At 35.0% G+C, this 13,879-nt stretch overlaps 1 protein-coding gene across 1 annotated transcript in view; it reads left to right on the top strand.

Moving 5' to 3' along the window:
• The window catches only part of RYR2 (ryanodine receptor 2), a 347,696-nt gene that overhangs the window by 315,652 nt on the left and 18,165 nt on the right, over window positions 1-13,879 (top strand). Inside the window, 8 exon segments of the mRNA XM_031552189.1 lie at window positions 1,803-1,884; window positions 2,911-4,214; window positions 4,569-4,633; window positions 6,445-6,592; window positions 8,266-8,352; window positions 9,141-9,359; window positions 11,008-11,138; window positions 11,681-11,723. Of these exon segments, the coding sequence (XP_031408049.1) occupies window positions 1,803-1,884; window positions 2,911-4,214; window positions 4,569-4,633; window positions 6,445-6,592; window positions 8,266-8,352; window positions 9,141-9,359; window positions 11,008-11,138; window positions 11,681-11,723 (2,079 nt within the window).

The raw sequence follows: 13,879 nt of genomic DNA, 5'->3' as shown, positions 1-13,879 counted from the left end.
TTTCATTTTAAAGTTAATGGCTTTTTAGTAAGGATAAACTGTACTTTTGTTACTGTGTTTGAGTAAGTAAGAACAGCAGTCGGTAGTGTAGATAAGAGGAAAAAATAAAAAAGAAGTGAAATAAGAAAAAAACATTTCAAGGCGTAAACTATGGAATTAAAGTAGATGTGAATAGCAGACTTATAAAATAACTACTGACCATGGTCTGAAAGCTGATTAAATGAAGCTGAAAATGAAGCATATCACCTGAAATCAGAAAAAAAAAGACAGCCAGCTCCAGTGTTTCCTATCAAAGTTCTGCCTCCTTGTTTTCTTTGATTTTGCACAAACCTTTCATGCAGGAACTGTCTTCCCCATTTAGGTGCCTAGATCAAAGCAGACATCAAAGTCTTCTGTATTCTCAGTAGAGAAAAATTGTAATTAATCTTTAGAATGAGTAAATTGCTTCTGGATGTGAGTACTCATTTCATGAACTACGGAGTATAGAAGACTAGCACAGGCAGCTCTGAAGAGGACTACAGTTGGAGAAGAAGAGCCTTATGCTTAAACTCTGTGTTTTTCAGCTTCTTAATTTTTAAAAAGAATTCAGTTCACCTGATATTATACATTTTTGTTCAAGTGTAGTAATTCTCAGTTTTTTAAATAATTTTATGTTTTCTGAGAATAGTGTAATAATTATGAAAAAGTTTCAGATGTTAAACAATAAAGCTCTGAATGCTATGATGATTTCCTTATTTATTTATTTATAATGTAGATCAAGTGTTCATGTTAAGTATTCTTTGAATATGTTGTATAGTTGAGAATAATCTGGTTTAAATAAGTTTCCTCCTTAGCCTTTGGATTTTACAACTTGAAAAAAAAACAACCACCTGACCTAAGTCAGTTACTTACTTACTGCTACAGATCTCGATTCTTATGGTTAAATAGATGACACCTTCCTGTAGATGGCATAATATTGAAAGGTGTTTTTCAAAGTGATGCATTGAATTTCTGCCTAAGTCTATTTCCAAATATTTGTATATACTATCATGATTTTGGAATATCTTTATTATATTCAGAATAGAAAAAAAAGTCAATGGTTGGGTAGGCCACAGTGGTGTGACTTTGTGCCTTCTTCCTGAACCACTAAAGCAGTATGGAAAGTGATGTATAAGTAGTAACAGACAGCCAAACAGGTTAAGCTAATTGTTGATTAAGAAACCTGATTTGATTATTAGCAAGATCTGGTTTCATAGCAATGACGAGTGTATGGTTTGAGCTGTGCCAGCATGAATTCATACTGTCTTTTAGCTAATACATCTAGAAAATGATGATACTCACCCTACCTCACCAGTCAAACCCAAGAACCTTTGCTCAATATGATTAATTGCTGTATGCAGTTACTCATGCTGTTCTGCACTGTGACAGAAACAGCTAGCTCCAAATGTATGATAAGTAAAGACAATGTCTTTCTCTTGTATGGAGCTCAAACTCTTAGCCTTTGAGAGCTTGTTTAGTTCCTTTTATAATCATGTTGCACTTTGAGCTCTATGTGCTGCTGCCATGCTTGTTTTTGCAAGGCTTCTAGGTTGTGAACTTGATTGTATCAACAGTAATGCTATTTTAGATGTCATTAATCATTACAGATGCATCACATATGGGCTTGACATACATAGTTATTGCTATATTGCTCTATTACAAGTCTCAATACTAATAACTTAATTTTTAAGTCTTATCTTCACAGGGTGATATTTGCATAAACATATATGAATGTTGGGGAAGTCAATAGACATTTTATTTATACGTTTGTGTTTATTATTTAGGATTCCAGTCAAATTGAATTACTGAAAGAATTAATGGATCTTCAGAAGGATATGGTTGTCATGTTGCTGTCTATGCTGGAAGGTAGGTAAAATTTAATGTTTTTGTTTTCTTTTACAGTTATTTTGTTAATGTTTAGGTTTTTAATTTTCATGTAATAGCTGTCAGAGTAGTTAGGTCTTTAATTGCATGAAAGATTTCTATAGTGTATTTGATATCATTTATATTGCTTCTGCCTGTCATAATTGTTTAAATACCAGCTATAGCAGAAGTTATACTTTGTTTCTGTGAATTTGGCTTATCTTTTGGCTTTAAGTGAGAAATTTCACTGTTGGAGTTGGAATCCTAAATTCTATGAATTGAACAAATTATTTATCGTTTTATTAACAGCTTTAATAGGTTACTATTATTTTTATAGCCATCTTGGCCATAAATAAGAGGCTTCAGTTCTCCTAGAGACTTAGTTCAAAGTCCTTTGAAACTAGTAATTGAAAATTGTCATTCCACAAAGAATGTGATTGTTGTCAAGAAATACATTTATGGTAGTTCCTATCTAGAGGCTGTCAATAGTATTCTGCTTAGAAAGCCACAGACATAGACAATTGAAAGATAGTTTCTCTTTTTTTCTTCTTTCTTGTACATTTATTGTCTTGAAAGAAGTAAGAGGGCAGCAAGTGCAGCCTAAATTGCAGTAAATGGGTTGCTACTGTTTGCTCACATGAAGTCAACCCAGAAGCAAAGTAAATTCTTAGTTTATGTACACAGCACTCTGTGAGGGACTTACTGAACTAGTCATCCTAACTAATGTGATGCTAATTCTGTCTTGCACCACAATAAAATGTGTAGTATTAGTATTGAAAATCTGCCCATGTTTAGTACTTTATTAAGTGTAACAAATGTGCCTCTCTACAGCTTTGTTCTTTATTTCTCTGTTGGCAAATATTCAGTTACATTTTTTCCCAAGTCTTAGGGTAGTGGTATTAGTAAAAGATTTCTGATTTTACAGCTGGTTTCCTAATAAGAGTGTGTTAGCCAGTGGCTTATCAGTCTTCCACTCTGACAAAATGTTTGCTGCTATCAATATCCCTTTCTTCGTGTTATTACATCTAGGTAACGTTGTGAATGGAACTATTGGCAAGCAAATGGTTGATATGCTTGTGGAATCGTCCAACAATGTGGAGATGATTCTGAAGTTTTTTGATATGTTCTTAAAACTGAAGGATTTGACTTCTTCTGATGCATTCAAAGAGTATGATCCCGATGGCAAAGGCATAATTTCAAAAAGAGATTTTCACAAGGCAATGGAAAGCCATAAGCATTACACTCAGTCTGAAACTGAATTTCTACTATCATGTGCTGAAACAGATGAGAATGAGACTCTGGACTATGAGGAATTTGTGAAACGATTCCATGAGCCTGCCAAAGACATTGGTTTCAATGTTGCTGTTCTCCTGACCAACCTCTCCGAACACATGCCCCATGATACTCGCTTGCAAACTTTTCTTGAATTGTCAGAAAGTGTGCTGAACTACTTTCAGCCTTTCCTTGGACGTATAGAAATCATGGGCAGTGCAAAGCGCATTGAACGAGTGTATTTTGAAATAAGTGAATCAAGTCGGACTCAGTGGGAAAAACCTCAGGTAAAGGAGTCAAAGAGACAGTTTATATTTGATGTTGTAAATGAAGGTGGGGAGAAAGAAAAGATGGAGCTTTTTGTTAATTTCTGTGAAGACACCATCTTTGAAATGCAACTGGCTGCCCAAATCTCTGAGTCAGATCTGAATGAAAGGTCAGCAAATAAAGAGGACAGTGAGAAAGATAAGCCTGAGGAACAGGATCCTGGAATGGGTTTCTTCTCACTTGTAACTATGAAGTCAGCATTAATAGCGCTGAAGTATAATTTAATGACTCTTATGAAAATGCTCAGCGTGAAGAGCTTAAAGAAACAGATGAAAAAAGTGAAGAAAATGACCATGAAGGACATGGTTATGGCTTTATTTTCTTCCTACTGGAGCATTTTAATGGGCTTACTGCATTTTGCCTGTAGTGTCTTCCGGGGCTTCTTTCGCATCATTTGCAGTTTGCTGCTTGGAGGAAGCCTAGTAGAAGGAGCAAAGAAAATCAAGGTGGCTGAGCTATTAGCCAATATGCCAGATCCCACTCAGGATGAGGTGCGTGGCGAAGGAGAAGAGGGGGAGAGGAAGCCAGCAGAAACTGCACTGCCTGCTGAAGACTTGACTGATTTGAGAACTTTATCAGAGGAGAGTGATCTACTCTCAGATATATTTGGTTTGGATTTGAAACGAGAAGGTGGACAGTATAAATTGATCCCTCACAACCCAAATGCTGGTTTGAGTGATTTACTGAGCACTCCTTCCGTAGCGCCAATGCCTGAGGCACAGGAAAATGTCCAGGTAACCATACCTTTTATTTGTGCTGTATTTTTCTCTTCTTCATACATGAAGCGTAGTCTTGAAACAAAACTTGTATCTATTTTTGCATGGCTTTTGTTGCACTTCCTAGGGAATCACGTATAATCACTAAAGTTTGCCTTCTCTGACATCACAAACTGGAATACTTACAGCCTTCTCTAAGTAACTGGTAATTTGGTTTGCTTATAATTCAGGGCTAAAATGAAGGATTTTTTTTTTTTCTCAGAGCTTCAACTGTTAAAAAAGTTAGAATTTTGTACTCTGTTTTTTTCAACTAACTCTGTTCTATATAATAGTGTTTAGATACATTTAAAAAAAATATGTTACCATCTCTAGGAACAGATGAAAGAAGATGAAAAGGAAGAGAAGGAAGAAACAAAATCTGAACCTGAAAAAGCAGAGTATGTATAACTCTAACCAATGATCTTGCAAATGCACTTGTTTCACTGAAAAAATCAACTTGATTTATACTTACTCCATTGCCTATAATTTTGTTTCCATTCACATACCACAGTTTTTTTTTAATCCATCTTCATCATCAAGACATATTTGCAAGCGAAGTCCATGTAAATAATTTCACTCAGATTTATAAATATCGGTTTCAATGAAAAGAGTACACTTCTAAAAAATATCTTGAATCTGATAAATCATTTTATACAGTTTATACTGTTTTAATTGGGCTTAATTTCATCTGTTCAGTTAAGGCTTTCTTGGCAAGTATGAAAATAAGAAGAAAATTTCTTGGAAAAATTGTAAGAGCATTTGTGTTCCAGAGTGGTTATGTCAGTGGTAGAGACTGAATCTGTTTTGCTCATCCCATTTGCTGTGGCATACTTTGAGCTATTTGGATTTTACAAAAGCTTATTATTCCATTATGGTTTTAAATATGGTTTTCAGTTTGAATTACTGAATACTTGCACATTTTTATAGGGATCATTAGCATGTGATAAATAATAATTTGAGGCTTTTTAAGACATGATAAAATCTAATGTTAATGAGATTACTGAGAATAAAAAAGCAAAACATAGTACTTAGCTTTAACCAGTAAAAACATGGCACTCCATCCCTCTTTTTTATGGTTCTTGCTAAGCGTTTGGTTCCTGTTGCTGATATATCACTATCAAAATTCTGAGTGCACCCCTTACTCTCAAGCTATCTCCATATTGCCCTACTGGAATGATGAACTCTTGCCTGTAATTAATACTCTTTCTTGTAATCAGTACAGCAAATTTCTATAAATGTGTACTGGCTGCATTAAAGGTGACTCTTTCAGACTTTTGAAGTTCACTGTTGATTGCACTGTTTGGCTATGTGAGTTGCAATGATACCTGTATTCTTTGTAAGGAGTGCAAGTGTCCGATGCTGTTAGCTGCCCTGAAGCCACTCCTAGCATAAGATAAACTTTCAAGTGAAAGTTGCTGAAAATATCCTACTATGAAGCAGCTTAGGACATCAGTTATTCTGTTTGTAGATAGTCAGATTAATAATGTAACATATAAGTTGTCTCTCACTCTGATTTGGCCTCAAATGGTCTTCTGTGATCCTTTCATCTATCATGATGTCAAGTCTCATTAGCTTCCAAAATAATTCTGAGTTCCTAAGATGTGCTTCAAGAAGGCAGCCTACTGGCTATGATTTTTTGTAAGCATCACAGTGATAATTTCAGATTGAAATGCTGTCAAGCTTTCGTATTCCTCTCTCCTCCTGGAGGGAGTATTTATGTCATCCTCAGCTGGACAGAAAAGCAGAAGTTAAAACATGAAGCTTGATTTGTAAATACAAGAAAAAACAGTAGTCTTCAGTTTGTGTGAAAATCAGATTGTTCATGTGCATGAGGTTGGATAGGAGTGCTCAGACATACAGACAGTTGGACAGACATTTGCCAGCACAAGTATGAACTGCACAACTATGAAACAGAGTTTCAGGTAGTAAGTTTGGAAGATTCTTAGTTACCTGCCTCTACCAGTTAGCAATTCTCACTTCTCTAAGGTGACAAACCAGTAAATTCAGTTATCTGTAGATTTAACCAGAATGTCACAATTGCTAATGCTTTATGTTGAAAATGGATCTTATTATTTGTATGCACTGCATGAATCATGACTACTTGAGCCAAATGAAAAGATGCAGTATCTTCTCATAGGGTGTGGTTTAGTTATTTTTATGTCAATTTTATTAAATTGTCATCTTACTTTGGTTTCAATCGTATCCTAAGAGGCGAGAATGGAGAAAAAGAAGAGAAAGCAAAGGAAGACAAAGCAAAACAGAAATTAAGACAGCTTCATACTCACAGATATGGAGAACCAGAAATTCAGGAATCAGCTTTCTGGAAGAAAATCATTGCATATCAACAGAAGCTTCTTGTAAGTTGTTTTCTATCCTGTGGCTTACATATTATGAGAGAGATATACCACAAAATTATTCCACCAAACTGAAAAAGACGAATATACATCTGATAAGTCTCATTCATTCTTCTACCCCCAGTCATCCATAAATTGGATATAAAGGCAAAGATAAGTGGACTGATAAGCGAAAAACAAAACAAAATTACAAACACAACAACAACAACAAAGCAGTTGCTCACTCACTTTCCCCAGATAAGGCCAGGGAGAGAGTTGGATAGGTAAAATAACGAGAGCTCAGGGTCTGAGATAAAGACAGTTTACTAGCAAAGCAAAAGCATCACATGCAAGCAAATCAAAGTAAAACAAGGAATTCATTTCCTGCCTTCCATGGGCCGCTTGGTATTCAGCCACTCCCAGGAAAGCTGGGCAAATGGTGTTTAATGACTGCTTGGGAAGACAAACACCATCAATCTACATATCTCTTGCTTGCTTCCTCCCTCTTTCCCCTAGCATTTATTGCTGGGTGTGTGGCCTATCTATCACTTACACCAGATTTGGTCAGCCATCCCAGCTGTGTCCCATCTCAGCTCCTTGTGCACACCCAGCTCCTTGTTGGCAGGGCAGTATGAGAAATAGAAAAGTCCTTGGATCTGGGCAAGCACTGCTCAACAGCTAAAAACATCAGTGTTTCGTCAGCACTATTTGAATCAAAAATCCTGAATACAGAATCTTAAGAGTCTCTATGATCCCAGACAGAATCATAAAAAAAAAAAAATAGCCATTTCGCAGGTTGTAAAAATCAAGTAGAAGAATATTAATGTACTGGCAATATACAAAGACCTATATAAAAAAAATGTTACAACTGGTAAAGATAACATCTCAGAAAGATAGAAACAATATAATGTTGCCTTCTTTTAAATGTGCTTGCTTATGTAAAGACTTCTTAGTGTGATAGTTAATTATATGATGAGAGGTAAGGGGTAAAAGTTATGTGGGTGAAGGAAACGCATTTGCAAAATTGGGAATAAATTTTCTTCAAATTTTTCTGGCTTTCTGATAGCACAATTTTGCAATTTGTAATTTTTGATTTTTTTAAACAGTTAATTCATTTTTTAAACTGTTGTTTCCTAGATAAATGGAAAGATATAGATAGAAACTTCTTTGAAGGTGATTCATAAGGAAGTTGTATGTTGTGAAACTTCTTTAAAATGAAGTATCCCAACTGACAAGATGAAATGACTATAAATTTAGATATTGTTTTGAAACTTAAATATTCAGTCCACCATAGAACATAGGTTTAAGCAAGAATTTCCTCACTGGAATAAAATTTCACTCAAGGTTTTCTGTGATTCAACTTTCATTTTTGATGTTCTTAAAATCAGAAGGGATAGAAATATATGAAAAGTTTATTTAATGCATAATTTTCCAGTCTTCTGACATTGAAGGCACTAAAGAAAACTAGCACGGCTGATATCCTACATACCATATAGTCTGACTGAAATCATGGGAAATTCTGAAGCAGAGTGTGAAAAAATGATTTCTTTTTCAGATTGGGATTGAGCATTCATTACACTTCTGATAATTTATTAGTTGTGTAGCTTACTTTCTCTAAAACAATACTTAATAATGAATTTCAGGATTGTGGTATCATTATGAGGCAGGGTGTATTTAAGCTTAATTTTTTATTTCAGAACTATTTCGCTCGAAACTTTTATAACATGAGGATGTTGGCATTGTTTGTTGCCTTTGCCATCAACTTCATCCTGCTTTTCTATAAGGTATGTTCATCATACTGTTGCTTTTAAAGTTAGATTCCGAAAAGTATTCAGGTTTTGTAGACTGTGCTCTGTGTAAAAAAAAAACCTGCCAATCTAATAGAGTTAATACCTTTTTCAGACTGATACTTCAGAGATCTAACAGTGATAGCTTGATGTGTTTGCATGAAATACACAAATAGCTATTTCCTGAGTTCTGTGCTGTGACAAATGCAGCAGAGTGAAAGTATCTGTGCCTCAGATGCTCCATTTCATACTACAGTGATTCAGCCAACTCCAGTTTTCACTGACAATTTAGGCTAATACACCTCAGCTGAGATGTCTTGTGTCCTTATGCTCCCCGAGAGTGTGTGCACAGCTGTGTAGAATATCATGGATCATCTTTGTCAAGGTCTGTAGTAAATATAATACAACTCAAGATTTTTCAGTTCAGTTCATGCTCGTAAAGATTGCATGCAGCAACGTCAGGAGTTCATGGGGTTTCTTCCAGAAGGACTATGCCCTTTCTTGGATTCAAAGTGGTAAATTCAGCATGGCCCACACTTGCAACAGAAAGAGAGTAAAAAAAAATCAACACTGACATAGGTTAGTGTAACAAGATGAAGTGGTCTCTGTGAAATATTCCCTGTGGACTTGGTTCTGAGGGGGAAAAAAAAAGACTTCCTCACAATTCTGTTGCCCTTGATGAGATTGTTTTCAGTTGTACTATTTAGCTTGTAGCAGTATAAAACATATAAAACATCTGTCAAAGGAATACACCTCTAATATTAAGATTTAAGTGATTTAAACAGGTCTCCACCTCTGCTGTGACAGAAGAAAAGGAAATTCCTGTAGTGTCTACTGGAGAAAATATGAAGTTGGACAACTTAGAGAGTGACAGCCAGAGGGTCATTGCAGTACACTATGTCCTGGAAGAAAGCAGTGGCTACATGGAACCCACACTACGGATTTTGGCCATCTTACATACAGTCATATCCTTCTTCTGCATCATTGGGTATTACTGTTTGAAAGTAAGAAAAACACATCACTGTTTTTTCTTCTAGCTGCCAAATTTTTGTCCATTGAGTGGCATAAAGTAAGCAAGTTGGGAAATCATATAAATACTATTCTGCTTATGTAATCTGTAACAAAAACTGAGTTAGGTGAATTGAGAATTCAGAAGGTTCCAGGCCAGAGCCTGATTTGCTGGTCTGGCATTGGATCATAGGTTCACTGTTTTCACAGTTACCACATCAGGCAGACAATTATAGCAAAAAATTCTTGTGACTGTCAAGCAATGTTTGATTTGCCACTACAAATTAAGTTTCTCTGCAAGATCAATAAATTCTAAAAACATTTTTGTGTTTCACTGGTTGGCATGAACAGTGAAGGCTCAGATTTCTGGGTATGGAGATGTCCTTTTCTACTTCATAGCTTTTTATCCTCTTGAACTCTTAATGATACTTTCCCACAGTATTCTTTACAACTACATTTATTACCTGACTAGAAGTGATAGACATTCTTTATAGTAAATAATGATAATAATTGCATTTTTTCCAAATCTAAAAATGAGGAAAGGGCCAAATGTGGTTTCAATATCTGTCTTTGGAGATGCATTGATTTCGGTATTAAAAATATTTTTAGCTGCAGTTCTATATACATTTTTTTCTGGAGAGTGTTCCACATGAAATCCACTACATTTTTCTCAATTAGTTCTATGAAAATAAGATTAGTACTATTGTTACTGTGTGTAATAAATCATCTTAATTTAGTCTTCTTTTCATTGTTATTTTTTCAATATACCCATGAAAAGTCTTGATAGTCATACTGACACCATTGCAATGGTGATGCATTTTGAAGACATGTGAAGTAATTACAGTGGTATTTATTTTCAAAATAAAAACCTAATGAAGCAATCCACTGTGCACGTTAACACAACAAAGCATCCATTTCCATTGGAAACATCCTTCTAAGTAAAAAACACTCTACTGGGACTGCTAGTTATGTCTCCCTTCTCAGAATGTACTTTCGATCGTCATCCAGAGTACGAAAATGAGTTGTAAGAAAAGTTTGATCTTTGCCGTTCAGGTGTTTTTGCGGGCAAAGAAGCACAGATAACAAATGAAATATACAGAATGTGAACAATGTTTAAGGATTTTACTTCTAATTGCTCACAGTCTGTTCTCCATGCTCTTCTCCAGGTGAAACTTCAAGAATTCTTTAACAAATGAAAGGCAATGTCTAACACCTCTGGGTTCCAAAATGCAATCCAAAAGTGTGATCCCAAATGAATATTTTAGAACTAGAATTTCTAAGGATTTTAGGATATTTATTTTTTTATATTTATTTTAGCTCTCTTTTATATGACTAGTTCTAATAGATCCTTGGAACTGTGCAACTATTTTTATTGGAAGTACCTTCAGATTTTTTTTGTCATATTATTGCAGCTGTGCAATGCACTCTTAATTCTGTGATTCTGAATTAACTGATCCATGTGCATCTATAGCTTCAGAGTGTTCTGGCAATTGTCAATTGTCAATTCTTTGAATTTTTTGAACTATTACTTTATACATATTCAGTTTTCATATTTAATTTTTCTAAAGAAACAGCCTTTCTTCTGAGTTTCCAGATATCTCAGTGCGTTTCTAACTAATTTCTGATATGTTTTTTCAACTGCAGGTCCCACTAGTAATTTTTAAGAGAGAAAAGGAAGTAGCAAGGAAGTTGGAATTTGATGGACTGTATATCACTGAACAGCCCTCAGAAGATGATATCAAAGGGCAATGGGATAGACTTGTAATCAACACACAGTGAGTTTTTGCTTAGTCTATCTGTATAGTTTTGTAAGGAATATTCTTTCTTCTTATTATTTAATGTTGAGCTGCATCAAGAGAGGAGTGACCAGTGTGACAAAATAGGTAATTGTCTCCCTCTATTTTTCACTATCTTGGAGCAGCTTACATATTAAAGAGAAAAAAAACAAGTAATTTCTTTTGACAAGCACAGTGATGATTGTTTATTGCTGTCAGTTCGAATGAGCTATGGCTTGGATAATTTTATTGGCTCTTGAATACTCCTTTGAGAACATATTTAAAAGTCTGACTCTTTGCCTGTTGGAATTAGATGACTTAAATGCTTTGGAACCTTGTCTGGTCACCATCAGCTCAGTTGCCCTTTTGCAGACATGGTAGTGTGATAGGCTCCATGCTATTTAGTATCTGAATTGTCAGCTGATGATAACAACAACACAGTCTGTTAGAAACAAATCAGTATATAATTTCTATATCATAGTAATTATTCTATCTCTTCACAACCATCTAAAATGTGCTCTTTTTTCATCTGCATTTTTCAGGTCTTTTCCAAACAACTACTGGGACAAATTTGTGAAAAGAAAGGTAAGATTTATTTTCAGAAATATATGTGAAATTGAAGCTTTAATGCATGATGTTGGTTTTTTTTTCATTTTTGAAAGAAGTGTAGTCCACATTTCTTCAAATAAAATTTTGATTCAGTATATATATTTCCATATATTTCATTTAAATTATACACACAATTCCTTACCTTATATTAACAGCTTATGGGTGGCTTCTTTTTGTGATTTAGATAGTTATTCTTACAATATGTTCCATACATGTGACTTGTACTATAAACCAGAAATCTCAAATACATTCATGAAAATCTGTAGAGATGTGTACACTTGTTACAGCATTCATAAATAGTTTTGTCTCTGTGAATCTAGTTGCCGCACTCACATCCTTGTATGCACATACAAGCACACAGTATAGAGAGTTCCTTAATCACTAAAAAGTAAGTAATTTTATAAGAAGATAATATAGATTGAGATGATTAGGCACAGGGCATAGCATAACAGCGGCACTGACCAGCAAATGATAGATACCATACTGGTCTGTTTATTCCCTTAGTCCTTTGTTTCCTCACACTTGTTCCTCTTCAAATCACATAAATCCATTCTGTTTCCTACTTTTGATTCCCCTCCATAAAAGGCAATAAGTCTCATGCAATCTCCAAATGCTCTTCCCCTCTGTCCCACATCCCCAGGCAACTTATTACTCTAAAAGTTGATCTGAAAATCTTCCCATGACTCAACTTGGCAAGTTTTGTGCCTGGATATTGGGAGTTAGTCTTTTCTGGAACAGCTCTGGAAGGAACCAGGCAGAAAGTCAATTTCTTGAAAGTCAATAATTTGAGTTCCTGCCTGCTACTGTTCTCTGTTCTCCTCTGGCTTGTGGAGATTGGCCTTTGATGGGCTGATGACTCTGACAACTCCTATTACGGTTCTGGGAGTAAGAGCAAGGTATTATTTGAACTCTCTCCACAGCATTGTCTCTCTGTGCTCCTTGGTAGACATGCGTAAGAGCTTTTGTCACATTGTTGTCTTATCAAAAAATAATTCCTCTGTAACCAGAGGCTTTTGAAGATTTTTTTTTTTTCTCATATGAGCAGTGTGTCAAATGTTTTCTCAGTGTTTTTTCACGATATCATACTGTAAAAAACAATCTTCTTATTGTATTTGGCCATGTTTGAAAAAGTGGATATATATGTTGTTGGATCAGATTTACCCCTCTTTCAGATTGTTTTAATGCCAAACTTAAATCACTTAGGGAACATGTTTTCTGCAATACTAGCAGAAATTTTGCTAGTAGAATTTTTAGGTCTTTCTGTCTAAAAAATATATTTGAGCTGTGTATTTGCTTTGCTGTTTAAAGTATTTTCGGTATCCATGGAGTTGTTAGTGACATTTTCATCTGTTTATCTAAATAAAGAAGAGATGCACACAAATTCCCCATGCTAGTGAATGATCCATAGTCATAAAGCATTGCTTTCAGGCATATGACAAAGAAGGCTAGTGTCTAAAAATTTCAAAAATTAATTCAACAAATTCTTTAAGTATTACTTAATAGAAAGCTGGTAAAATATCTCTCACCTTTGGAGTCACTCAGTTATGGTCTTTTTATCCATAATTTTATACTTCTTTAAGTGCTGTTTTAAAAATGAGAAGAAATTGATGATGTTTAGTGAGGAGCTGTGTTTTTAAGTGAGAATGAGAAGCATAAGTTCTTTTCCAGAAATATTTCCCATGAAACACATCAAATTTTGTAAGAAATAGATGAATAGTTTGAGTTCACTCAATAACATTTTAGCTGTTTTTACCACAATGATGAATTTGCTTAAAAACATTTAACTCTGTTAGAGATCTTGTGATTCTTACATACTTTATCTATATTATATTATTTATTGTATTATTAACTATAATCAAATCATAAAATTATGCAGTGATGTGTCTCGCTCCGATTTATAGGAGGGAGATGAGATTCTTTTAATATTATATACCCGGCGTGAGATTAAGAAACAACGGTTCAAATGTTGGTCCGACCAGTTTATTATAATCCTAATCAGGGAGACGGGGAAGGGAAGGAGGGTGATAGAAAAGAGAGGAAAGAAGCAAGAATTGCGTAAAGCGGGGATAGTCACCACCAGAATCCAGCAGCGGTCCCGTTGCACGATGTTTCGATGGTCCGAGGTAGAAGCA

Source organism: Meleagris gallopavo, chromosome 2, assembly GCF_000146605.3.
Source record: "Meleagris gallopavo isolate NT-WF06-2002-E0010 breed Aviagen turkey brand Nicholas breeding stock chromosome 2, Turkey_5.1, whole genome shotgun sequence".
NCBI lineage: Eukaryota > Metazoa > Chordata > Aves > Galliformes > Phasianidae > Meleagris > Meleagris gallopavo.
Note: the sequence above shows the minus strand (reverse complement) of the source record. Positions and strands in the feature narration are given on the sequence as shown.